The following is a 27035-nucleotide window of genomic DNA, read 5'->3' as shown; positions in this document are numbered from 1 at the left end:
TAAATCAGCTGAAAGCATTTGAGGGAGGAAGACATGACCTTGAGGGGCAACTATCACATAGCTCTCTCTCTCACAGCATCAATCTAGTCTTCGTCAATCCAAAACACCCAATCATAAAAGTGCACCTTTTATTAAAGCTCTTAGGCGAGATCTTGATTCACTTCATTTTTCGTTTTATGTGTATATGAATATGCTTCAAGTTCAGTGACATTAAAGAATAATCGCATGAAGCATACAAAAATGCACATGCATAAAAAAATAAAAAAAAAAAAAAAAATCTGTAAATACAAGAAGCTGAGATTTGATTATTCTGCCTGTTATCTCTTTGGGTCATTGTATCTAATAAGCTTTGTTGTTTGCAATATTTGCAGTATGTAAACAAATAATAATAATAACATTATTTCAACTGTATTTCAGTGCTGTTATGTTTCTTTAATGGGTCTGGTTTCTATCAGTAAAAATCCTCCAGATCGAGACAACAAATCTGCTTCGACTGAATTCAAGAAGTATTGTTTTTTCAGCTCTAATATGCAATATATGAAAGGAAAACTGGACTGACCTTAAGATCAGATGTAAGGTTCACTAACCATTTGATTATAGGTTTTGTACAGAATTTTACAAATTAAATTCTCTAAAATCAATTATCAGCATCAATACAATCAATAATCAACATCAATAATGACACATGGAGAATGAAGCCTAAAGCAATATTTCACGCAAACATCCTGTCATCAATTATTTACTCTCATTTCACACACATACAACTTTCTTTTCTGTGGAGCACACAAGCGGATGTTCAGAAGAGTGCTTATGGCAAGCCAGTTTAGCTTAAAATGCTCCAAATTTTACTTGCTGTAAAACATTGTTACTAGTAAGAATTTAATTAGATAAATATGTAATTGTAATTATTACAGGAACTTAATTAGTAATCTATCCAGTTGTAATTATTAAAAGTAAGAATTAAATTAGCAAGCTCTCCAATCGCAATTATTAATAGTTAGAGAAGAATTATAAATCTCTGTAATTATTACAAGAATTTAATAAGAAAGTTGTATTTTTATAATTATTACAAGTAACTGAATTAGAAAGCTCTTTAATTGTAATTGTATATAGTAAGAATTTAATTAGAAAGCTCTCCAACTGTAATTATTACAAGAATTGAATTAGAAAGCTCACTAATTTGAATTATTACAAGTACAATTAGAAAGCTTTTTTAATCAAAATGATTACAAGTAAGAAATGCATTAGAAATATCTCTGTTATCACTACAATAATTTCATTAGAAAGCTATCTAATTGCAAATATTACAAACAAGAATTGCATTAAAAAGGTCATTTATTGCGATTTTTACTAGGATTAGAATTACTAGAACTCTGAATTAGAAAGCTGTCTAACTGTAATTATTACAATAAATGAATTGCAAAGCTCTCTAACTGTAATTGTTATTAGTTAGGGCTGATCTAGAAACCCTTCTAATTGTAATTGTTAAAATAAATAATTTAATTAGAAAGCTCTTCATTTGTAATCATTACAAGCAAAAAATTAATTGCAAAGCTAATTGTATTTACTTTAATAGAATGGGGGGAAAAACTGTAATTGTGACTGTTGCTTGCAAGAAATGAATTAAAAAACTCTCTAATAAGTAATTTTTACTAGTAAAAATGCAATAAATACAAGAAATGCTGGGAGCATTTTAAGCTAATTCAGCTTTCTATACAAGCTGCTTTTTTTTCTCCATACAGTGAAAGCAGGCAGTGGCAGTGTCAAGCTACAAAAAGCTCCTGGTCACAGTCTGCTTTCATTATATGGAAAAGAGCAACATGGACATTCTTCAAAATGTCTCATTTTAAATTCAAAGAAGAAAGACAAAGTAAATTACATAATGTGCATTTTTGCATGGACTATTGCTTTCAAATAACATTCATGTTAAAATATCACAGCCCATCTGAAACACACAGTGACAGGGAGTCGTCTCTGTGATTTAAGTGCTGTAGATCTCTTCAGCAGTGCTCAGACTACAGAAGACACTGATAAATATAGCAGAGGCGGCACTGGGAGGCCATTTTCTTCTCCTCGCACTGTTCATTTGTCTGCTGCAAGCCCCCAAATATATACTGAAGTGTCTAGGGCACGTCCCCTTCCGGCAGGACAGGGTAAGAGAGAGGCTAGCTGACAGACGTTATGCATTTCATGCCTCCAGAGAGTGAAGCCTGACGCCATGCTGTCATAATTTGTGTGTTTGAAAAGCCGGAGAGAGTGTGAGTTTATGTAGCGGTATTTTGGGCACAAAGTGTCCTTTGGGGATGTCGTCAACGATTAAAATGGTTCATGAAGTAAATCATGTTTTCATATTTTTTTTCTGCTTAGGTATGTATGCAAACACAAACAAACTGGAAAATGTACTAAATGAAAGTGTGCCATATGTTTAAATTTATATTAAATGCAATTAGGTGAACCTTGTTTGAAGGTGTTTATTGTTTGTTTATTTTTGTTTTTGTTGTTTTGTTTAAATTGGACTTTATATGTAATTCCATAATTCTATTATCTTTGAAATTTGATTAAAGTGTACTTAATAGGCTGATGATAATTTATGATAAACTAAAATTGAATCTCAGTTCTATTGAAAACCGTGTCATGTATTTACAATTTGTGACCCTGGACCACAAAACCAGTCATAAGTTGCACGGATATATTTGTAGCAATAGCCAACAATACATTGCATGGGTCAAAATGATCGATTTTTCTTTTATGCCAAAAAAAATATTAGGATAATAAGTAAAGATCATGTTCCATGAAGATACTTTGCAAATTTCCTACCGTAAATATATCAAACCTTAATTTTTTATTAGAAATATGGATTGCTAAGAACTTCACTTGAACAACTTTAAAGACAACTTTTTTTTTTCTTTTTCTTACACCCTCAGATTCCAAAATCTCAAATTGTATCTCAGCCAAATATTGCCCTCTTTTTTTTTTTTTTGGAAATAGGCATTTTACAACTCCCCTAGAGTTAAACAGTTGAGTTTTACCATTTTTGAATCCTTTCAGCCGGTCTCCAGGTCTGGCAGTAGCACTTTTAGCGTAGCTTAGCATAGATCATTGAATCAGATTAGACCATTAGCATCTCGCTCAAAAATGACCAAAGAGTTTCGATAATTTTCCTATTTAAAGCTAGACTTTTCTGTAGTTTCTAGGCCAATATGGCTAGGAACTATACTCTCATTCCAGCGTAATAATCAAGGAACTTTGCTGCCGTACATGGGTGCAGCAGGCGCAATGATATTACGCAGTGCCTGAAAATAGTCCCCAGCTAGGTAACTAGTTGGGGTCTATTTTCAGGCTATTTTCTAAGAGAGTATAGTGCAATTTAAAAATGCAATTTCAAGCTATTTTAAAGAGCAGTTTTTGAAAGTATATTTTTAAAATTTGAAGTACACTACAAGTGTACATTCAGCACAATTAAACACACATCTGGTAATACTTTATTGTAAGGTGTCTTTGTTACGCATTACATGTACTTACTATTATAATAACAATAAATGGTAGCACTATTTAAAGGTGTCCATAATACAGAGTAATTACCTAGTAATTATCTAGTACTTAGTAGTATCCATTGTACTTACATGAAACAAAATGTTCTTACCATGTTATGGAACAGCCTGTGCTTACAGTTTGTAATTATGTAGAGGTAATAGGCAGCTATTGTTACACTTATGTAACAGACCAAGTCTGTTACACAGCTACTTATGTAACCAAAATATTTTTAAATATGTGTTGCAAACTTTATACAACGTAATTATAAATGTAAGTACACAGGCCTAAGTTACTTGAAATAAAGGGTAACGCCTTAGATTACAGTCCGCAATGTATAGCATAATTAAACAGAATTTACAGCGTACCTATTTTGTAACTATAGAGTACCTCCACAGTACCTACTCGTAGGTATAAGGGAATAATATGCAACGTTTGGGGAATAAGGGTGTAATAACCTGCGGAATTATAAAGCACTCATACTGTAAATATTTTATAACTAAAGGGTACCTATTCTGAAATTACGTGGTATGTATGACACACAAAGCACAATTTTAGATTACAATTTTTTGTAATCTAAAGCCATGCCTTGCTACACTCTTGTTACGTGTAGTTACTGAGTAAGTGTAACATCCGCGGGCTGTAATCTAAAGCCATGCCTTGCTACACTCTTGTTACGTGTAGTTACTGTGTAAGTGTAGTGTCCGCGGGCTGTAATCTAAATTGAAGCCTTGTTACCCTCTTGTTACGTGGAGTTAGTGTGTAAGTGTAACGTCCGCAGGCTGTAATCTAAAGTGATGCCTTGTTACCCTCTTGTCAAGTGTAGTTACTGAGTAAGTGTAACATCCGCGGGCTGTAATCTAAAGCGATGCCTTGTTATCCACTTGTTATGTGTAATTACTGAGTAAGTGTAACGTCCGCGGGCTGTAATCTAAAGCGATGCCTTGTTACCCTCTTGTTAAGTGTAGTTACTGAGTAAGTGTAATATCCGCGGGCTGTTACGTGTAGTTACTGTGTAAGTGTAACATGACAATAGTAATGCTACAATAGATGTGTTTCAAAGTTATTAACAATTAACTGTATTGCATAGAAAAATGCAAGGTCCAAAGTCTTTAAGTTAAAGAAATATTTTAATTATTTAACAAAATTTTAACAGATCAATTCCAAGAACAGAATGCAGAAAAAAACTAATTTGCAACCACTTATACAAAATACAAAAAAACTGTAAAAACACACACACACACACAAATCATGTTCTACATTTATTTTTAAAAGGCATATTATCAATGTTTCCTTTGAGCTGTGGGCAGGAGTCGACACATTTCTGGAGATATTTTGCATATGCTTGCAAAGTTGTCTCTGCAGTATATGAGGAAGCAGAAAAGTCCTCCCCCTCTGATACAGTTTTCACCTGTGATTACAATTAGAGAAAAATACATTGCAAAAACATAAATAAAAATAAAATTGTTAATACATGTCAAGTTTGCATAATGTAAAGAAGTGTTGCACAAAGCTTATATTTAACCAAATATATAAAATAAGGACTTCTGTGAGGACTCTGTGTCACAGCAATGTTTCAAGGAAAATCTGTAAGTTGTCAACACTGTGATATGGTAAAGCAATAAATAATAAAATAACAAAGAATATGAGACAGTAAGTAGGTCAACTCCACTCTGATGGGCTCCAATTCACCTTAAAGAGGTGGCACAAACACAAAGGACTACAAAACTTACACAGGTAACTGGAAAATAAAGTTCCGGAGTTCAATGACAGTGAACTCCACTCTGATGGGCTCCAACTCACCTTAACCCCTGGGTATACCCTGTACCTTACGCAAAAATTTTAACTGTTTATGCCATAGTTAAAAAAAAGAAACATTGAAAAAATAGTCTAAAAATAGTCTCCATGTACAGAAAACCCGGTCCCACTTTATATTAACTGGCCTTAACTACTATGTACTTGCACCAAAATATAAGTACAATGTACTTATTGTGTTTATATTGTATTGCAAATCACTTTTTCTGGTATTGAGGTGGGATACGGGTGAGGTTAGGGACAGGTTTGGTGGTATGGATAGGTTTAAGGGTGTGTTAAGGAGTAAGCGATACATAAAGAGGGACCGAAAACCCTCTAAATTGTGAACTATGGTGTTGTTACTCACCCGTATGTCACCCAAGATGTACATGTCTTTCTTTCTTCAGTTGCAAAGAAATTAAGATTTTTGAGGGAAAAAATGCAGGATTTTTCTACAATGGACTTTTATGGTGGCCAGATTCTTATGGTGAAGATTAAAAACGCAGTTTCAATGAAGCTTCAAAGGGCTCTACACCGAGGAAGAAGGGTCTTATCTAGCGAAACGATTGGTTATTTTCAAAAAAAAAAAAGTTACAATATGCTTTTTAATCTCAGACGCTCCTCTTGTCTAGCTCTGCGCGAACTCTGTTTGTTTCCAGTTAGGGTATGTCGAAAAACTCCCATCTCATTTTCTGCTCCAATTTTAAAATTGTTCTACATCGCACCGTTTTTGTACAGGACATTTGTTCTTCTTTGTATATGCACTTTGTAAACACTGGGTCAGTACTTCTGCAGCGATGTAGGACGATTTTGAAGTTTTTAGACCTACCCTAACTGTCATGAACCGCAGCGCTAGACAAGAGGAGCGTGTAATTAATCTTTTCACTAGATAAGACTCTTCTTCCTTGGCTGGGATTGTTTAGATCCCTTTGAAGCTGCAATTAAACTTCATTTTCGAAGTTCAAACTCGGGGGCACCATAGAAGTCCATTTTATGGAGAGAAATCCTGAAATGTTTTCCTCAAAAAAACAATTTCTTTACGACTGAAGAAAGAAAGACATGAACATCTTCGATGACAAGGGGGTGAGTACATTATCTGTAAATGTTTGTTCTAGAAGTGAACTACTCCTTTGAATTGGAGTAGTTCACTTCTCAATTGGTGAATTGGAGCCCATCAGAGTGGAGTTGACCTACTTACTGTCTCATATTCTCTATTTTGTTGTACTGTGAAGTTCTTGTTTTTATTTTCCAGTTACCTGTGTACTTTTGTAGTCCTTTGATATTTTATTATTTATTGCTTTACCGTATCACAGTGTTGACAACTTACAGATTTTCCTTGAAACATTGCTGTGACACAGAGTCCTCACAGAAGTCCTTATTTTATATATTTGGTTAAATATAAGCTTTGCGCAACACTTCTTTACATTATGCAAACTTGACATGTATTAACAATTTTATTTTTATTTATTTATTTTTTTTGCGATGTATTTTTCTCTAATTGTGATCACAGGTGAAAACTGCATCAGAGGGGGAGGACTTTTCTGCTCCCTCATATACTGCAGAGACAACTCTGCAAGCATATGCAAAAGATCTCCAGAAATTTGTCGACTCCTGCCCACAGCTGAAAGGAAAAATGGATAATATGCCTATTAAAAATAAATGTAGAACATGATTTGTGTGTGAGTGTGTGTGTGCTTTTATTTATTTGTTAACCTTTAACTATGTAATACAGTTCTTTGTTAATAACTTTGAAACACATCTATTGTAGCATAACTAATATTGTTTAATGTTACACTTACTCATAACTACACGTAACAAGAGGGTAACAAGGCATCGCTTTAGATTACAGTCCGTGGATGTTACACTTACACAGTAACTACACGTAACAAGAGGGTAACAAGGCATCGCTTTATATTACAGCCCGTGGATGTTACACTTACATGGTAACTACACATAACAAGAGGGTAGCAAGGCATTGCTTTAGATTACAGCCCGCGGACGTTACACTAACACAGTAACTACACGTAAAAAGAGGATAACAAGGCATCGCTTTAGATTACAGCCCGTGGATGTTACACTTACTCAGTAACTGCACGTAACAAGAGGATAACAATGCATCGCTTTAGATTACAGCCCGTGGATGTTACACTTACTCAGTAACTACACGTAACAAGATGGTAACAAGGCATCGCAAATGTTACACTTACACAGTAACTACACGTAACAAGAGGGTAACAAGGAATCACTTTAGATTAGATTACCCTCTGGTTACCAACAGCACTACAGCTATCAAAAAACAACATCTACTTTTCCACTGTATTGCACCTTGACAGTACAGTGCTGGTGACCTGACTCGCTGCTGAGATGACCATAAGCAATACTCTTTCATCAGGTAAATTTTCATATGGGAATTTCTAAACCAAATCATATCAGAAGCTCATCACATAATTGCTCCATACTTTCAGCTGAGTTGTTCAGTAATCTCCATGACCCCACTTAAATAACATTAGTGAATAATATAGCTTATATTCTTTAGTAAACTGGTAAAATTGTATAAAGACTATTTTGGTTTTGAACTTAACTATAATTACTATATAATATAGTATACTACAGTTTACTATTTGTATCAATGTCATGTAAGATATATGTTGTAATAATACAATAGGTAGGCTACCCAGTACATAGTATAAAAATATGTTGCATATATTTTGTGTTATTACAATAAGGCAACTTGTTCTAAATCATAGTATTGTTGCCTAAAACAGTAGGATATAAATACCATGTAATCTTAGAATAGTTACACCTTACTTATGAAATACTAACAGTGTAAATACTTTTAATTTTCCAAGTCATCACCCCCTTATTCCCCAATTGTTTCCGTTTACCTACATGTACCTTCAGCTTTAAGTTATGTTGACGTGGAAAATCGCGGACTCTATATACACGTAATTTCAGAATAGGTACCCTTTAGTTATAAAATAGTTACAGTATAAATGCTTTATAATTCCGCAGGTTATTACACCCTTATTCCCCAAACGTTGCATATTGTTCCCTTATACCTACGAGTAGGTACTGTGGAGGTACTTTATAGTTACAAAATAGGTACGCTGTAAATTCTGTTGAATTACGCGGTACATTGCGGGCTGTAATCTAAAGCGTTACCAAATAAAGTGTATCAAGATTGGACTTAAGTGTACTTCATGTGTATCTATACTGGACACCACCTTATCCAGCTGCACCTTAGTTTGATTTAACCCACCAGTACACAGCTAAAATACATGTTATACATCTCTAATTACATAACAATTACATAATATTACACAAACATTAGCTACTTAAAATAAAGTGTATCGAGATTGTACTTAAGTGTACTTCATGTGTATCTATACTATCCAGCTGCACCTTAGTTTGATTTAACCCAGATTGCACTTAAGCGTACAAGTAGCTGTGTAACAGACTTGGTCCGTTACATATTTGTAACAGTAGCTGCCTATTACATTTACATAATTACAAACTGTAAGTACAGACTGTTCCATAACTTAGTTACATGGTAAATAAATTTTTGTTTCATGTAAGAACAACGGCTACTACTTAGTATTTAATTAGGTAATTACTCTGTATTATGATACCTTAAAATAAAGTGTTACCAAATAAAGTATGACCACACATCTTTTTCAGAAGGGACACTACTTTAATAGAGACACACAAACACAGACAAAGCCGCTGATGAAACATTTGTGAGCATAAATGCACATGGAGATTTGCACTAGTTTGTCAGGTTAGTCGTTCTTAGGCCCGTGTCTGTATTTAAGTTCAGCACAAGTGCTGTGTCTGCTGCTTGCTGTCGTCCTGACTCAGCAGCTATTGTCAATTCCGATTAATTTTGTCATGCTTGACTTCCTGCTACCTCGAGCCCTGTCTGCCAGGAGCTCTTCAGCGGCCTGTCAACTCCAACAAGAAAAAGCTCCACGGACAGATGGACGGTGGGCGGATAATGGATGAAGAAGAGGATGTTTCTTTCTTTCTGACTTTATTCCTCTCTAGCGCTCATTTTTTTGCTTACCTTAATGGCGTTGCTGGAGATCTGTATTTCGTGGAGTTTGCGCATGGTGCCATCGCGGTCGATGAAATATGAGGAGGCGAGCTGGTGCAGTGCCTCGACTCCTTGGGTGGCGTTGACCATCTTCCGGTCCAGCTTGTTCTTAGCCATGTACATGGTGAGAGCTTCCTCACCTAAAGGCACAGAGCAATATGGTCAGTTAACGCAATACTTCACTTCCCGTCTTTCAGATGCCAAGAGTTAAAATATCACACTCTCAAATGCCCATTCACAAGAAGGAATGTTTCAGTCGTCATGTACTTGCTCTTATGTCATTCCGTGACTCCCTTTCTTCTTCACTGATGGCAAACCTGATGGAAAATGCTCTACACATAACAGCTTAAGGCGAGACCCTGCTTTTTGCATGCACTATAGTCAATTTAGAGAGTTTAGGCTGCTTGTCTTCCATTTTATGTCTTGTATCAGACAAGTGGACAGAAAACATCCACATGCACATTTATGTGTTTATTTTATATCACTTTATATATGTGCTTCTATATATTTCAATTACAATCAATATTTTTTTTGGAGTGTTTCCATTTCAGAAACACTTACATAAATCAATTTTTACAGTTTTATTCCTATCTATATTCTGAAGGGTTTTACCGAGGGGTTTGTTCATACATCATTTGCCTGATTTTAATTATTTACTTTATCAATTTGTGACTGTAAATTTTAATTTTCAGTACTTTTTTTTTTTTTTTTAAGCTGTGAGTTTTTTGTCCACTTCATCAGCTCTTACATTCCTATCTATATTCTGAATATTTTTATAGAAGGGTTGGTTCATATATAATTTGCCTGATTTTATATAGCATTTTACTTCATAAAAGCATGGCTATTTATTTAGTTGTCTGTCTGTCTATCTGTCTGTCTATCTATTGCTTGAAGGTTTTTGTGAGGATAAAGTAAGTAACAAAACGAATCCAAGATCCAAAATCCACTCTGTAAAAACCTTAAACTTTGTCAACAAATCAAAATAGCACTTGATTTTATCCAGAATTCAGATTTCTTTTCTGGAAATGAATGCAAATATGTGCATGTTTAAACAATACCTCATTTGCATAGTCAAACATAAAATTTCAGAAAATTTGTAATACAAAACAATTTTCCTAATGTACTGTGATTATTTAGCTGGGGGGAAAGCCCTCTTTGCCTGTCTAAGTATTTTTAAGTAGAAAAACTGAAATAGCATTTTCAGTAAGACTTCATGTATATTGCATTGCATAGGGTTATTAAAGGGTATAACATGTTATTATTTATAATGTGTGTTGTAATATATTACATCTGTCGTAAATAATTATAACCAATATTAAAATGCATAGTATAACAATGAATTGATAATTGTTATAATGCTTTAACGGTGCTTACAATTACGAATGGGATTGTACAATGCATTATGAGGTGCATTACAAGGCATAATTTATGCATTAAAACAACTTTTACAATGCATTATACATAAAGGCTCTAAGTAAAGTGTTACTGTATTTTCTTGAGAAACATACTCCAAAATATTTGTTTTATTTATAATTTTGAACAAAAACATTTTACAACGTTATGGTGCATTTTAGTCATTGTCCTATTGTCATTCGGGTCTGAATGACATGAGGATGACTAAATGATTTCCACTATTGCTTTACAGTAAAACAATACTGAGATGCCACAGCAACAGCACATTTCAATGCTTGTTGTCATGCTGTATAAAGTCGCCCCATTGAGCTCGCCAGCATTCATACGGGCATCATTTTGAGTGCTGTGGTTCATGCAGCCAACATGTCATTTTATCAACATGTTTCTTCAGCGTGGACTTCCTAGTGTGTAAGAAGTGCCAAACACACTGACATGATGGAGACTCGGCGTGCATCGGTGACTCACTTCACACACTGTCACAGAGAAAATTTTGCTTACAGTGTCAAACTGACATGACCCGAGTCTCTCTCTCTCTCTTTCAGTCACACCACTCGATGGCAAAGATTTCTTCTCCACTGGAGTCGAGTGGGTAAAGCAGCTATGATTGATTTTTGCAAAGCGCCACTGACCTTTTCCTAAATAAACCATTCACTGGGACACCAGAGGAATATCTGCTCTGACAGTAGCCGTAAAATCCAGCCGGCAAAAAACACCAGCTATGCGTTGACACGGACATATACAGGGAGCAAAACATTCTCTCTCTTTCTTTTCCTCTCTATGCATTATCTATTCCTCTCATTCTATCTTTAGAATTAAGCATTCCAAAGCTCTACTGTAGCTCTGCTCCAAACTCTAGTGTGTGTCCTTCTCAGACAGCATTCCTGCTAAATAACATAACTAATATAAAACACTACAGTCTTTAAAATAAAGGTTTCAGAATGGGGGTTTTGGAGCAATGCCACAAAAGAACCATTCTCAGTTACCAATTCTTGAAAGAACTTTTTTTTCTTAGCATGAAGAACATTCTCACTGTTCATTTACCCCGAAGAAGCATGAAACCACCATGAAATACAATGTATTTACAAGTATACATTAAATTAAAAAACATCAAAACAAAAGAAAACAAGCTCCAAAAATATACACACACATATCCACAATATACTTTACAGTATAAAAAGGTGGTTGTTGATTTTATTTTTTCATGGCACTACTGTAGCTCACTCACTCATCCAGTCTACCGAGAGACAAAGTCATAGGCTGCGTCCGAAATCGCATACTACTTGTGTAGGTACTACATTTGAATTCAAACAAATACTTCTCGACCGTTAAAAAAGTACGTTCTATATAGTATGAATGAGGGTAGTATGAATAGAATTCGGACATACTACATCCGCCATGTTCATGAAGTCATCTCATCGATTTACAACGGTTAAACTTTAATAAGTCAGCCGTTTACTTTGATTATTTTAAATAAGTGCAATTTAAGCACAATGACAACGTTTTCCCTTGAGGTACTTGCACTTGAAAACAGCCGCGTCGCCGCTTTCCGCCATTTTTCGAATATGACGCCTCTCCCGTGGCCTCATGGGATAGTAAAGTGTCCATCGTATGCCTACTACAGAATTCGGGCGGAAGTAGTAGGTCATCCGGGTAATTCTCGCCTACTGTTTTTCGAATACTATGAATTCGGACATACTACTCACCTCGCATACTGTTTTTCGCATACTATATAGTAGGGAAGTATGCGATTTCGGACGCAGCCATAGTGTTTAGGATGCTACTATTGACAGATAAATACGGTCAGTGTGTTATGGGCTACTACTCGTACTATATACATATGTAACATGACAAACATTCAAACTAGAAAAATAATGATATTACAAACATTTTTCAAGCACAAATGTTTGGTCGGCCTTCTTGTTAGCAGGTCAACATTCGCAAAAGTGATGAACTGTAGAATCTTTCAGTGAACAGTTCTGAAAAGAACCTTTTTGTCTAAGCCTGTCAACATTTCATGTATCTAAAGATAATTTTCCACTATAAAAAAAAAAAAAAAAAACTTTAGTTCAATGGATGTTAAAGAACCCGTGAATGCAAATTGAGATATCCCTCAATTTGTCCAAAAGACAACACACACAGTTATGGACTAACATACTAGCATAACATTATTACTATTCCTGTACTATAGTGTGTGTATGTTGTTTACAGTATGTAAAATAGCATGCATGAAATAGCTGGTTGACCTATATATTTCAGCTGACAAACTGTGTGCTATAAACCAGAGCACAGTGTGTGTAAAACTGAATCCTACAAAACAATGTGATTGACTTGACCTTTATTTTTTAACATCTTATTGTCAGTACATTTTAAACTAGATTCAATGTAAAAAACTGCCAATGAACAATTTGCATTTCTGAGATGATAAAAATCATGTGACAAAAATTAACACTTTTTACAGCATCCTTGTTACATGTATTTACTAGAGTATTAACAGTAACGTATGTATAATTACAAGAAACAACCTCTATACCAAACCCCAACCCTACAGCAAGTACATTTTGTTAGTTAATATTATTCAGTGCTTAATTGTATAATTACACGGTATCAAGGACACCTTAAATGAAGTGTAGTCCAAAAATATAACATGCTACTGTTTGAAATGTGTATCATGTTGCATAATGAATTCTGTTGAGATCATAGTCGGTGGTGGGAAAAAAAAGCTGATTATCAGCCTACTTGCATTTTACTCAACACTGTGAAATAACAATTTTTCACTGAACATTTATGTGTGTGTATTTCAACAATGAACTGTAATACTACTAAAATCTGAAAGTATTGCACTTCATGTGAGCATTGCAAGAGCTGTTTCCTATATCCAGAATGTTTCCAATCATTCACTTTGTGCAGTCTTGTGCTTTATCTACACATGAAGTGCTGAATCTGCATATCATCTCAAGAGCTTCACTAACCGCTGGCCAATCAGCTGTGAGCGTCAGGCTACACTGCAATAACAGTAACATAGAAATACTAAGACTGAACAGAAAATTGCTGGTATAAAACTGACTTTACTAGGGTTCCCTTGTGAAAAACGACAGCATACTTTTTTAAAGAGCACTTATTATAGAAATAATATACTTGAATATACTTAAGTGCAAAGTTAATGTAATGTTTTCAGACACTTAACTGCCTGTTAATTGCAATTGCATTAAAAATGCAATATAGTTAAAATTTATATTAATTGCAGTTAGCTTTAACTTTACAATGCTTTATTTAGAGCTTTATTAAGTAGGACTTAAGTACATCTTTATATGTAATCTATTATTTTTGATGTACTGCTACCGACAAACAATTATGATAAACTAAAATAAACAAAATGTAATTTGTATTGAAACGTGTATGGCATGTATTTAAATATATTTTAATTAAACATGATTGTAATGAAGTTGTAATTTAGAACATTTAAAATATATAAATTTGACATGTGCTTTAGTATGTTAGTCAACACACGTAATATTATAAATGTACTAAGCAAGTGTACTTCTTTTTAAACCACAACAAAATATTGCATAATACTTTAAAATGCACTTCAACATAAAACATTTATTTTGGTATTATTACAAAGTGCACTGTAAAAAAAATATCTCTCTTTAAGTGACTTAAGCTGATTAATATTGTATTATCTGCAAGTGTTGCTTTTAAAAATATGCTTTTAAAATTGCACATTCAATATAAATAAGCACTTTTATGGGTTTGATTCCAGTATGAATATGTAAACATCTATATTAAATGCAATTTGCATTAAAGCATCTAACAAATTCATATTCATAAATGTAAAGACAAAAGATGATTTAATGATTTAAACTAGAAAATGGGCATGTTGTGACACAAATGACACTTCTATTGTGCATTTACATTAATAACAACATGTAAGGTCATCTAAAGGTCATGCATCATCAGTTAAAGGTTGTAAATTGTTAAAGTGAAAACCAACTAGTGCCTTAATTTAAATGCATTTACTGGCATTCTAGCTGCTTTTCTTTTCAAGATTTCTTGATATCATTATGTATCAACATACTGTATGTGTGCACATAACCACACGATCATATCGATCACAATCTGAGGGTTTATGTTTAGAAACATGCCACATGCAGTTGAGAAGCCGCAGGGGATGCATATGAAGACAAATCACCAGGTTTTGTAACGGATTTCATGTCACATATGTTCGGGAACCTTAAACCACAGTCACAGCTGATGTCTCCTGTCTGTTCTGCCCTCATCTTCCTGCAGGCATGTTAATATTATGTGCACATCCATGACTGTCGATTAACCTGCTAGCATCAACCTTTCGATCCTCGTGACCTTTATTTTCAGCTGTGTCTATACTGTTCAATCTCAACCAAGAGAAATCTGCTACAACAAGGGCGGACGGCAAACCCTGACACTAATGTGAGTAACCTTTAAAGGCAGCATTAATAAATCAGATTTCCTGTTAATCAACCGATTAATCAATGTAAGGACACCTACAGCGGACAAAGAACAATGAACCTTAATTTGACCTTGAGCTGCAGTATAATTACAAGCTCTCCGTCTGTCCACAATAAAGCGGCTGCTTCCTCCGGCGCTGATATCTGAACAACAGCTTCTCATACTGTTTGTAATCACAGATATTATGGGCCGCACTCAGGTATTAGCCTCGTGTTTCTCTGGATTATACAGCAGTTTGTGATTTATTGTGGTACTCTGGACTGGAACAGGCATATTGCTTCTATCGATTTTCCATTGGGTTTTATGGTCGTATCGTGTAGGTGACGGAGGGTAAAGGCTTTCGTGTCAATGGATTCCCTCGAACACTGTGTCTGAAATTTAATGAAATTCGAGTTGCCATTTCATATTTCTTTGCTTTGCAATAAACTCTATACAGTTATAATGACCAATAAATGCTGTAATTTACCAACAGCACAGCTACTGACCTGCGCAACACTTAAAGACAATACATTTGTAATTCCAAAGATTACTATACACATCCTTCAGTTTAAATGAAAGAAGGAATGAATAAATAAATAACTTGTTTAATATTAAATTAAATATTAACTTAACATTTTAATCAAATGTTAATACATGCAATAGTTTTGAATGGTTCAGTGCACTGCAGCACAACTAGGAAATATACATACATTATATATAATACACTTTTTTGTTATTGGTCTATATATTTTTTCAGGTTTTAGTTCTTTTTTTTTTGTTATTTTAGTTATTTATACATGAAAATACATGTAAGTTAAATAAATATGCATATATAAAAATGAGATGTATTTAATTTAAAGTAAATTTTACTTTCCGTCCGTGATAATAACCTTATGTCAAATAAATAAATAAATAACCAATTTATTACATTAATCAAACTTCACAGTGTGTGTGTGTGTGTGTTTGTTTGTGTGTGTGCGTTTATATATATATATATTATACTTTAGTACTCTGTGACATTGGTCCTGTTGGGATTTCCAGAGCGTTCAGGGACTTTTACAAAAGCCCACAGATGCTTGACACATGCTGGCTTTAATGTGGATCAGACAGCATCATCTTCTCGGTAGAGTGTGTATGTTTGTATCTTGTGTGCGCCTGCTCTCTGTTCATGTTTATCTGCCAACATAATGACACACTGTAAATCGCGCGACTGACACTGACAGCGCTGACCTCAGGCCTGTTATCATGTCATATGACCCCTAGAGCAAACGCAGCCCACTGACGCACTGAGACATGATGATCATGATGAGAGACAGAGAAACCATGAATGAAGCTGTGCAGCTCATTCTCAGAAAACTGTGAATTAAAATCTCCCTCAAGACCAAAGGACCGCCATAAACAGAGAGAGATACAGGGTTGAAGGTCAGCGCAAAAAGACAAAGTTGAATTATTGAGCTTAGCAAGAGTCAGGAAAAGTGTTAAAATTATAAAATACTGGTAACGACTATGTAAGAAATTTTATTTTAATGTAATTTGATTAAATATGAAATCATTAAAATATTTAAATGGGGGAATGTCACTGCATAACAGGGGTTTTTTTTGTTTTTTTTTTAGAAAATACATGAAACGTTTCGAAAGCAATAGAAAGCAATATTTTAATTAATACCAATAAAAAAGAAAATGTATTATGTAAATTGTATGTCATAATTATGAAACCACTGTTTGGGCAAACCATTATAGTTGATTAAATCTAAAACTGAAATACCACACGTAACTATGAGAGACCATGAAAGACTAAGCACCTGAGGTGCTCTGCCTTTGGTTTTATGCTGTTCTTACAATCCAGCATCATATTCCCTCTTCCTATCCGATTTCTCTATGCCATAATTAGAGCATCAAGTTTAACCACTAAGCCAGAACTGATATAATATTCCAACCCCTGAATACAAACTCCCCATGAAAGCCAAATGACAGCATATCAGAGCAATTACTCTCGACAGCTGCGGATCTATATGAAACTGAGACCTTAAAGGACAAAAAGGGTATCGGGCTCAGTTCAGTTCTGCACAAACACGTGAAATGGGATTATGAATTGGCATTACAGACACAATCCATTAACAGAATGATTTGTTCTTCAATGTTTCACAGCAGGGAATCTCACGGACCACAAAAACAGATACAGCAAACCGTACAATTGAGCATATTTAGATAAGAAAATAGATACTTATCAATTCTTAAGGCAAGACACTACAGGAAAACATAGTTTGTTCACGCACTGCTAAATTTGAACAATTTAGAAGACTTTTTTGTTTCCATATCTTGACTTCTTTCAGACTAGTGGAAAGAAAATACCCAAAATGCACATTTAAGAGTTTATTTTATTAATCTTTATCTATTTGGCTATATAGATTTCAGTTACAACAAATAACTTAAGATTGTTTTATTTTTCTCCATTTCAGCAGCACACCAACAACAGACTTTATTTTTCTTTCTTTCTTTCTTTCTTTCTTTCTTTCTTTCTTTCTTTCTTTCTTTCTTTCTTTCTTTCTTTCTTTCTTTCTTTCTTTCTTTCTTTCTTTCTTTCTTTCTCAATTTCAGTAACACTAACGCATATAAAAACTCATATTGACATTTTGAAGGTTTCTACTAAGGTTATTTATGTAATTTGCAATATTTCACAACATATACGATATTTTGGAAAATGTATTGTTTTTTTTCTGTCTGCTGACAGTATTATCTGATTTATGAGATAAAAAAACCTTTGACTTTAATATGTCAAAATAATAAATAAATAAGTAAATAAATAAATAAGAATTAAAGAGACTGAAAAAAATTGTAGCACCAGACACAAGTCAAATTAGATACATAAACTTCTGGTGCGAAAATCCCAAAATAGCTAAAAAATAAATAAATAAATAAATCTGCTCTCCAGAAATAGGCCAGAAAAGTTCATATAAATGTATTATCCAGAGGCCACAAATAAAGTGCCAAAGTACCTTTGACTGCACTTTTTGCCACTTATTTGTGGCCTCTTGATAATAAATGTATATGAGTTTTGTTGGCCTGTTTCTCGTGTGTGGACGGTATATGTTTTTTTGTTTGTTTGTGTGTTTTGTTTTTTTAAATAAGAATTAAAAAGTATGAAAGTTAAATTGGAATTTTATCTAATGATCAAATTTCTTCAGTCTCTATCAGTTTGAGTCTGCATTCAATATGAATCCATAATGTCATGGATATGCATATGTCAGTGGCAGCGCTCACCTCCCAGTGTGGCTGAGATCAAGATGTGCGTCCCATATTTCTTGATGATGGTGTCGATGAACTGTTGCGTGGACGGTCGTCGTCCGAGCATCCGCATGCTGCGCTGGAACTCCGGCATCAAGGGCAGAGGATTCCGGATCAGATCCCGCCTCTCGATGGCCGTGTTCCTCACCTTCCAACGCGCAAACTCCCTGCAGAACGGAATAGAGCAGACTGTGAGGGCCGGTTATGTATTCTTGCATATGCACACGCATTTCAACAGTGTTTTCAAACACACATACAGTAACCACAAAAGTTAATTTAAACAGCAGTTATAGTGTGTTTTTTCTCTTGCCGGTAAACTACACTATCGCATACAGAAATTGCTTTTACTAGAGGAGGTAACCATAGCAACAGAGGCTGCTCGAGTACTTTTTATTAGCATCATTATCGGACGGAACATTGACAAAACATAAATACTGTCATTGTCAATTTATTACCATATCACAATTATAAAATTACAGTACATTAGTGTTTTATTATACAAGGTGCTAATAAATTATTAAAAGTCAATTTCAGATTTTCTTAGATTTCTTGTTGTGTTCACAGGAGAAAAACATACTGGAATAACATGAGGGTGGGTAGAATAGAAATGTTAGCTTTTTTTGGATTAACTATTCCTTCAATGTAGTTCAGTTTTGTGATGTAAACTGTCAAGACAAAAATTGTGCCATCAGGATTGGATTTCATATGGCACTTTTGCAAGATATAATTTCAAATGCATTGGCAACTGCAAAAGCTCAAATAGCACCAACAATCACGTGGCAATCAATTCTGTCCAGTGTGATATAGAGGGAAAAACAAAAGCAAACACATGTTGATATTGAATTCAAATCAAGGCTTTCACAATGTTATCTAATCAGCATGACTGCCAGCTGCGGATCGCGACTCCTGTTGTCGTAACGAAGCTGTGAGTTTCAGTCCTGATTTGCCATTGGCCAGATTTTGGTCTCACTAATCTCACAATTGGTTCGATTAGCATCTCATTTGGCAGTGAATCGCATGCATCTAGCTCCTGTAATGAAGTGAAAATTGAAAATCCTTGAGACGTGAAATGCATTCACCAAACGATTTGTTAATAATCAAATGAAATACGCTTCAATCAGGATGAGGCTCAACAGTTGAAACTGCTTTTTAAAGAAGCATCTATTTTCATAAATGCTGACTTCAGAGTTGGACACTGGAAATGTCCATTCAGCACCTGTCTAAAGTCTTAAATGTGTTAACATTGGAAAAGTGCCACAGCAGCAGTCACTGCTGAACTTCTGCTAACACCTGCCACTCTGTTTGAAGGAGGCTGGACATTCAGATCAGGAGCTGGAGATTGCCCTGACTTTCACATTTGCTTCATAGATTGTTGTACATTGACTATGGTGTTTTAGGTTAGCGCAAGATAGAGTCCCACTTTATATTAGGTGGTCTTAACTACTATGTACTTCCATAAAAATAAATAAATAATAATTAATAATAAGTACAATACTTATTGTGGTCATATTGTATTGCAAAACGCATTTGCTGCTATTGAGGTGGGATACGGGTAAGGTTAGGGATGAGTTTGGTGGTATGGGTAGATTTAAAGTTGAGTTGAGGTGTAAGGAATGGGTCAACTGTAATTATAAATGGAAATACAGAAATTAATTGCAGGTGTAATTGCACGCAGGTATTTTTTAAATTATTTATTTATTTTTAAACATAAGTACAATGTAAAAACTTGCATTGTATAAGTGCATTGTATCAAATGATTCATTTAAATGTATGCTTACATTCAGATCAACTCCCTGACTGATTTTGCTTTTATGCAGCAATAACCACACTATTTATATTGAGCATCTTCAGTCACAGACAGCATTTGAAGAGTTCAGATGCAAAAGCCTCTGTGCCATTTTACATTTTCTTCTAGAATGAGCATTTATAGGTTAGAATAGGTTCTTTTCATTGCCATTAAAGTGAAATAACAGAACATAAACATAAGAGCCTGATAAAAATGCTCATTTTAGAATACATTTTTAGACTGCACTTAGAGGTTTTTGCATCTGAACTCTTCAATTGATCAGTTATTTGTTCAAAATTTGGACAAATTTAACAGTTAATGGACAGAAGATGGATGAATGGATGAATGAATGAATGAACGATGGTGGGTGGATGGATGGATGAATGGATGGAAGGATGGATGGTGATAATGTTCGGGGTTCAGACACATTCTTTCTGTTTAAATCCAGATTAAAGACACATCTCTTTAGCCAAGCATTCAAATAGTGTATCTCATAACCTTGTACCTCAGATATATCTGATCAAATGCACATTATAATTATTTTGCTCGGGTTGAACACATCATTTTTGCTTGTTTGGAACAGCAGCGACACTAATTTTTCTCTATTTGCTTCTCTGTTTCTGCCATGGGATGGAAATCCCAAGGTAACTAGGAATTACACAAGCTTCAGTCTGGATCCAACCCTTATGAAGATCTGAGATGACCAAACACCTGAGAAGAGATGATGCATTTCAGCATTTAACTGAAATCTGTTTCAAGAACACAGAATATGTTTATAGCATTTTCACATTTGGTTTAATTGTTTGGGCCGAAGCAGATTTTGATTCCACCGCTGTGACCACAACTATCTTTTCACATTGAATCTAAACCATGGTACATTTACATAACACAGCAGGAGAAATATACTATTTAGTAAGTTATTGGGCATATGCCAAAAATTCTATATCATCAATAGCTGTTTAGTTCTGCAGTTCTGATGAAAGATGCTAGCACTGGTTTTAGGTGCGACTCAGCTGCTTTGACACCAAGCAAACAAGTGTCTCTACAAACACCTCTAGTGTGAAAGCGCTCTAAATATCCAAATGACAGAATTGAGTCAGTGGTGCAAAATCATTGTGCTACTGATTGTTTTGTTAGCTAGTGTCTTGAGAACAGACAGAAGAAACCAGGTGAATTGATTCCATTTGAACAATAGTCTGAAAGCTGGGTGGCTTCCCTGACCTTACAGGTTGTGTGATAAGGAGGCTGTGAAAATGCTTAATAGACTAAACCTGTAAAGATATTGATCCACCTTTCCAACATTTGTAAATAAAAAGTCAATTAACACAGTTATACAGGCTTATCTGCTAGTGTTCTTGCGCTTTTCAAATCCAGAAACGCTGGATGCAGTGACATGTTAATTGCTGTTCATTATCCACAGCAGGGCTTTTCTCAAGTCTGGGACATGGACTAAATGCAGTAAAATCAAAAGCAATGCATTAAAATAACGATACAGGACTTTTTAAATAATTTAAAATGTATTTAAAAAACAACATTTTTTAGGAAACAATAACATAGGTGTTTATGTATTTATTTATTTTTTTGTGATGCATGTTCATGAGTGTCTTGTTTATCCTGAATCGTTAAACTACCCGCGATGTTCTTCAGAAAAATCCTCCAATTTGCCCAAATTCTTTGGTTTTCCAGCATCTTTTACATATTTGAACACAGCAGTGATGGATGCATCTTTTCATCTTATACATTATTTCGGTGTCGAGCCCATGTTGCACATGCAATGAGTGAGAAACAAAACAAAACAAAAATATTTTTTAAATGAGATATTATAATTAAACAGTGTTGAAAGGGGTCGGTGGGCCGACATTATTTGCTGATGTACTATAGTCAAGTTTGAGAACGTTTGGTCTACAGCTATTCCTCAGCACACCTCGTCTGGAAATTTTTACCAAGACAAATTGTGAATCGAGCGGAACTGATTGTGTTCTACAAATGTTGGCGGTTTGGAGGGCTTTCGGGGTCGGTACTGTAATAATAATATCACCAGGCGGCTGAGAGCTCCGGGCAAGCGCATACAATTAAGTCTACCTGCGTGAAGCCGACCCTCGCTGCGCCGCGGGTGCCATAACAATTCTGGATTGACACCCTCTTATTCAGACACTTCACAAACTGCGATCAGCAGGTCTGTCTTGAGAATAAAAATATAAGGAGTCCTCTGCAAAACAAGATGATAATTCACTTATACGGCAGGTTTGGGTAGCCCCCTTCTCCTTGAGGAAAGTTGAAACATTACGCCTTTTGGAAATCATTCTAAGAGCTTCGTAATTACTGCTCTTCAAGGGAACGGGAACAAATATATGCAAATTGCATTGTGTCTGCTTTTGCATCAACAAATCTCAAGGTAAAGTAGTGCAGATAATGAGGCGTATTAAGACTCCACATGAAATCACTCAGGAGGAGGATATAAGGTGTGTCAGCTGCGCACACGTGTTCAGATGCTTGAGTAGATGGGAAGAAAATGAGACGAGGAAGCTGAGGAATAGGAAGCAGCAACAGAAGGAGGAAGAGAGACGGGAGAGTGAAGAATGGAAATGAGAACACAACTAGAGACTGGAATACTGATGATTGCAATGCCAGACCAGACCAGACCTTCAAAACAGCACTCTTATAAACAGTTATGACTGGAAATTCTGATAATATTAGCAGCATCTGAGGGTAAATGTGCATCTGCGTAAAATGCAAACAAATATTCCTCAAACTAAAATATAATTTTAGTTTTTCTACTTCAGAATTTCCCATATTACTTGATGGAAGAATTGTTTATTCTGATTACTAATATTAAAAAGTAAAACTTATTTCACAATGTTATCATATTGCCATTGTGGGAGCAATTTATTGTACAGTCCTGCTCCATGTGTGCATACTATGTACTTATTATAGCATCTATAATAACTGGGTAATAACTAGGTACTAATCCTGAACCTACCCCTAAACCAACCTTATACTATCCAGTACTTTCTTAACTGTAAGTACAGTTTTGGCAAAAAATTATGCAAAATGAAAGGCTAGCAACTCGTTTTACACCAAAAAATTAGAACAGAAATAGAGGCCAAGAAAAAGCCCAAGTCACACAAGTTATTAATACTGTATAATTATAATCTATTCTAACTGTCTGTTTCCATCTCATTTTATCTAGTATTGTCCATTTTTATTTCATTTCAGCACATTACTACTTTTTATCATCATAAATAGTGTTGATACCTAACCCAAAGGCTTCACTTTAGCACTACTGTGTTTTGTGTTTCAATGCATTTCTTTGAAGTTCCTTCCATTGAATATCATTGAACATGAGTGTAAATGTATTAATACACTATGGTATACATTTTACATTTACATTTATGTATTTAGCAGACGCTTTTATCCAAAGTGACTTACATTGCATTCAAGTTACAGTTTTTACATTTTACCAGCTCTTGCTTTCCCTGGGAATCAAACCCATGACCTTGGCGTTGCTAGCGCCATGCTCTACTATTTGAGCTACATGAAAGTATAATGAGGGTTTTGTAAATGCTTGATACAGTATCATATTATTTTGTCAAGCACTAGTCTTCTAGTTTGGAGGCACCTCACCAGCATATGTTCAACATGCGCTCTGTTGGTTGGCAATTATGTTATTTTTCATGCTTTCGCTTCAGAAACCAGAAGCGACGACAATGGAGAGACTGTACACATGCTGAAAACAACAGCTCTGGATATTCTGACGTCGTTTCCTTCCACTCCTTGAATCGCAAGTGTGCGTTCCAGTGATTTTGCTGTGAAAGGCTCTGTGGGCACTAAAATTGACCTATTACTTAGCTCCAATTCTCTCCGAGCCGATCAGCGCGTTTCAATCTCCAGCTGCATGGCTTCAGCGCGCCTCCTTTCTCCTGTGCTTGTTCGCAGGCTATTAGGGTCAGAGCGCTTTATTTCCCTCTCTCATCTCTGGACTGTGTCCAAATTCACAGATATCAATGGTAAAGTCATCCACTGTTGGCGCTCAAGAATCGCTGGTGCATTCTGCTCAAGAGAAAGTTTAAGGTAATATATCTTCTGACTGCGAGGGGTTCGAAGACTGTGTGTTTGTGTCCCTGTGAGTACTTGCTTGACTTTGTGCTAAAGTAAAAATATTACTGTTTAAAATATTCAAATGTACCATGTTGGTATGTATTCACAGAAAATCTGAAATCTGTTTATTTTGGTGAGCCATCATTAAAAAAGTATCCATGGAAATATCTCAGTTCATGCACAGTAACAGAAACGCGTCCAAATGAAAATTTGTCAATTCATGACCTGTTTGATAATGTCACTGGAAAGAGGATCCTTTTTTATTTTTAATGTCTGAAGACATCTTTTTTAGCACATATTTAGTAAGTATTCAGTCTACTCCAATGACAGGTTCATAAACCATTACACATATATAAATGTATGACATAAGGTATTTTTGACTGTGGAAAAAAAAAAATCAAGCATTTACACTTTTTTTTTTTTTCCTGTTTATCAGATTATTTCAGATCTATACCTCCCTTTCAATTGAAATTTAATTTGATTGAGCCATCAATCCGATTACTAATGGATTATCTGGGTGCTTAATGCATATTTTTCCCATATACTGAAACATTTAGGCTTTAATTTGACATTTTTTACATTTATTTATTTGAGCAGACACACGTGAGATTTATACAAACTACTCATTTGCAAGGTGTCAACAGTGTTAGAGTAGCTATTTTAAACTCTAGCTTGCCAAGCTACAATCTATATTCCTAATTTAGACTCATTCAACTGTAGTCTAACAACAACTCTTAAAAAAAAAAAAACAGTCAGTACATGAGCTATAAAACGATTTAGGGGAGAGCAATATCAAAACGTGTCAATTAGTGTGGCATAGGCATATAATAATGTCCTATAAATATTTCACATAACCAGTCTTACATTTGTAAATACTACATGCTATCATTACATCTCTCTTCTGTGATATTGCACAGAATGAAGCCGCATTCTGGACACAACCATAGCCAATGAGCATAGCCAGAGATTATCAGTTCAACACCAAGTGTAAAATCTCAATCACACATCAGTTAAACTCCTCTCGGCTTTGGCCATTACCGAGGAGCCATATGTGAGAGCCATATGTACTTAGGCCCATACGCTCAGATTAGCAGAAGCTGTTGGATGGGAGTTGTGATATGATTCACTACATTATTTCTCAGCTCAACGGCAGATTTAATGACCTCTCTGAGGAACTCAGAGAGGGATAACAAATAGCCCACGCCAGCAAAGGCTGAGCGCGCAGGACAGGAGTGATTATCACGCCACAAAGCCATTAGAAAGAGCCGCTGCGGGTTCGTCGCTCAAGACTGGGGGAACCTGTGTTTGGAGAGTTGGTTAATAGCGTTAATCAGTTGAGATATCACTTAAATGACTTGTCTGCCTAACACAGGAAACGCCTCAGAAATAGACCTGTACTTTGTGTACAATGTGAGTGTTTGTCCACAAAACCCATTGCTGTGATACTAAGGCAGCAGATATCAAGCTTTTTGACTGCAAGACCCCCACTTTTCTCAACAATATTTAACAGCCTGACACTCAAAGCTTCTGAAAATTAAATTGCAGGATTACAGAAGTTTAAAGCTATGAATATTATTCAGGTTTTTACACACTTTTTAACCAAACCATTTGGATACACTTTATTTTGATAGTCCACTTTTGACATTCTAGTAACTATAAGTGACTTTGTAACTACATGTCAACTAATTATCATTAATTTGCAACTACATATCTACTAACTCTCAGAGTGGACTGTTAGAGTAGGTTTAGGGTTAGTAGAGTAAGTTGACATATACTTGCAAAGTTTCTCACAGTCAGTATGGTGTATGTTGTGGACGCATCAAAATAAAGTGTTAGAAGATATTAAACAGAGAGTCTGCTAATACTCTAATGACTGCTAGTTGACATGTAGTTGCAAAGTTACTTACTGTTAGTAAAGTGGACTATCAAAATAAAGTGTTACCAACCATTTACATGAATTTATCAGTTAAGAATACTTTTAATTAGGGTTATGTCACATCGAGTCAGGGATAAAATTGATGTTGATAACGACGTGATCTTGCAATTTCATTTGAGAAAAACTGCCATCAAATACACACTGAGACTCAAAGATCTGCCCTACAAATCAAACCAAAATTACTATTACTATTATATACTAAAATGTATTTATCTCATTTCTACATTTCTCTAAAATGTATTTCTTAAATTCTTATTGTTATTGTTATTCTTATTCTTAATTATATTTTCCTCTATATTTTAATTTATACAGTTCTGATGTGCAGCATCATTCATGATAAATAAATAAATATGTTCAGTATTTTCTAAATATTGACCTAACAAACATGTGGAAATTTCCTTATTTAATTATTTAGATGATTATCAACATATGGGAGAAGTGATAATATTTTGGCTAAATGCCCAGCCCTAATTTTAGTCACAATTTCTACCCAATAAAATATTATATTTTGAGGTCTAGAAATCACACCTTTAAAATGGGCTACGCAATATATCCAGACATTTCAAGAAGGATCCATGGTTTTTAGTTGTTTTACCTATTTAAATATTTTTAAATTATTTTAAGCCATCTTGGGG

General features: G+C 35.0%; 1 protein-coding gene across 1 annotated transcript in view; it reads right to left on the bottom strand.

Moving 5' to 3' along the window:
- The window catches only part of brinp1 (bone morphogenetic protein/retinoic acid inducible neural-specific 1), a 151024-nt gene that overhangs the window by 57288 nt on the left and 66701 nt on the right, over positions 1–27035 (bottom strand). The window contains exons 3-4 of the mRNA XM_079418656.1: positions 18557–18747; positions 9389–9558 (exon numbers count right to left, since the gene is read on the bottom strand). Coding sequence (XP_079274782.1) covers positions 9389–9558; positions 18557–18747 — 361 coding nt within the window. The remainder of the gene's footprint in view (positions 1–9388; positions 9559–18556; positions 18748–27035) is intronic.

The sequence above is a fragment of the Barbus barbus genome, assembly GCF_936440315.1.
Source record: "Barbus barbus genome assembly, chromosome: 6".
Lineage (NCBI taxonomy): Eukaryota > Metazoa > Chordata > Actinopteri > Cypriniformes > Cyprinidae > Barbus > Barbus barbus.
Note: the sequence above shows the minus strand (reverse complement) of the source record. Positions and strands in the feature narration are given on the sequence as shown.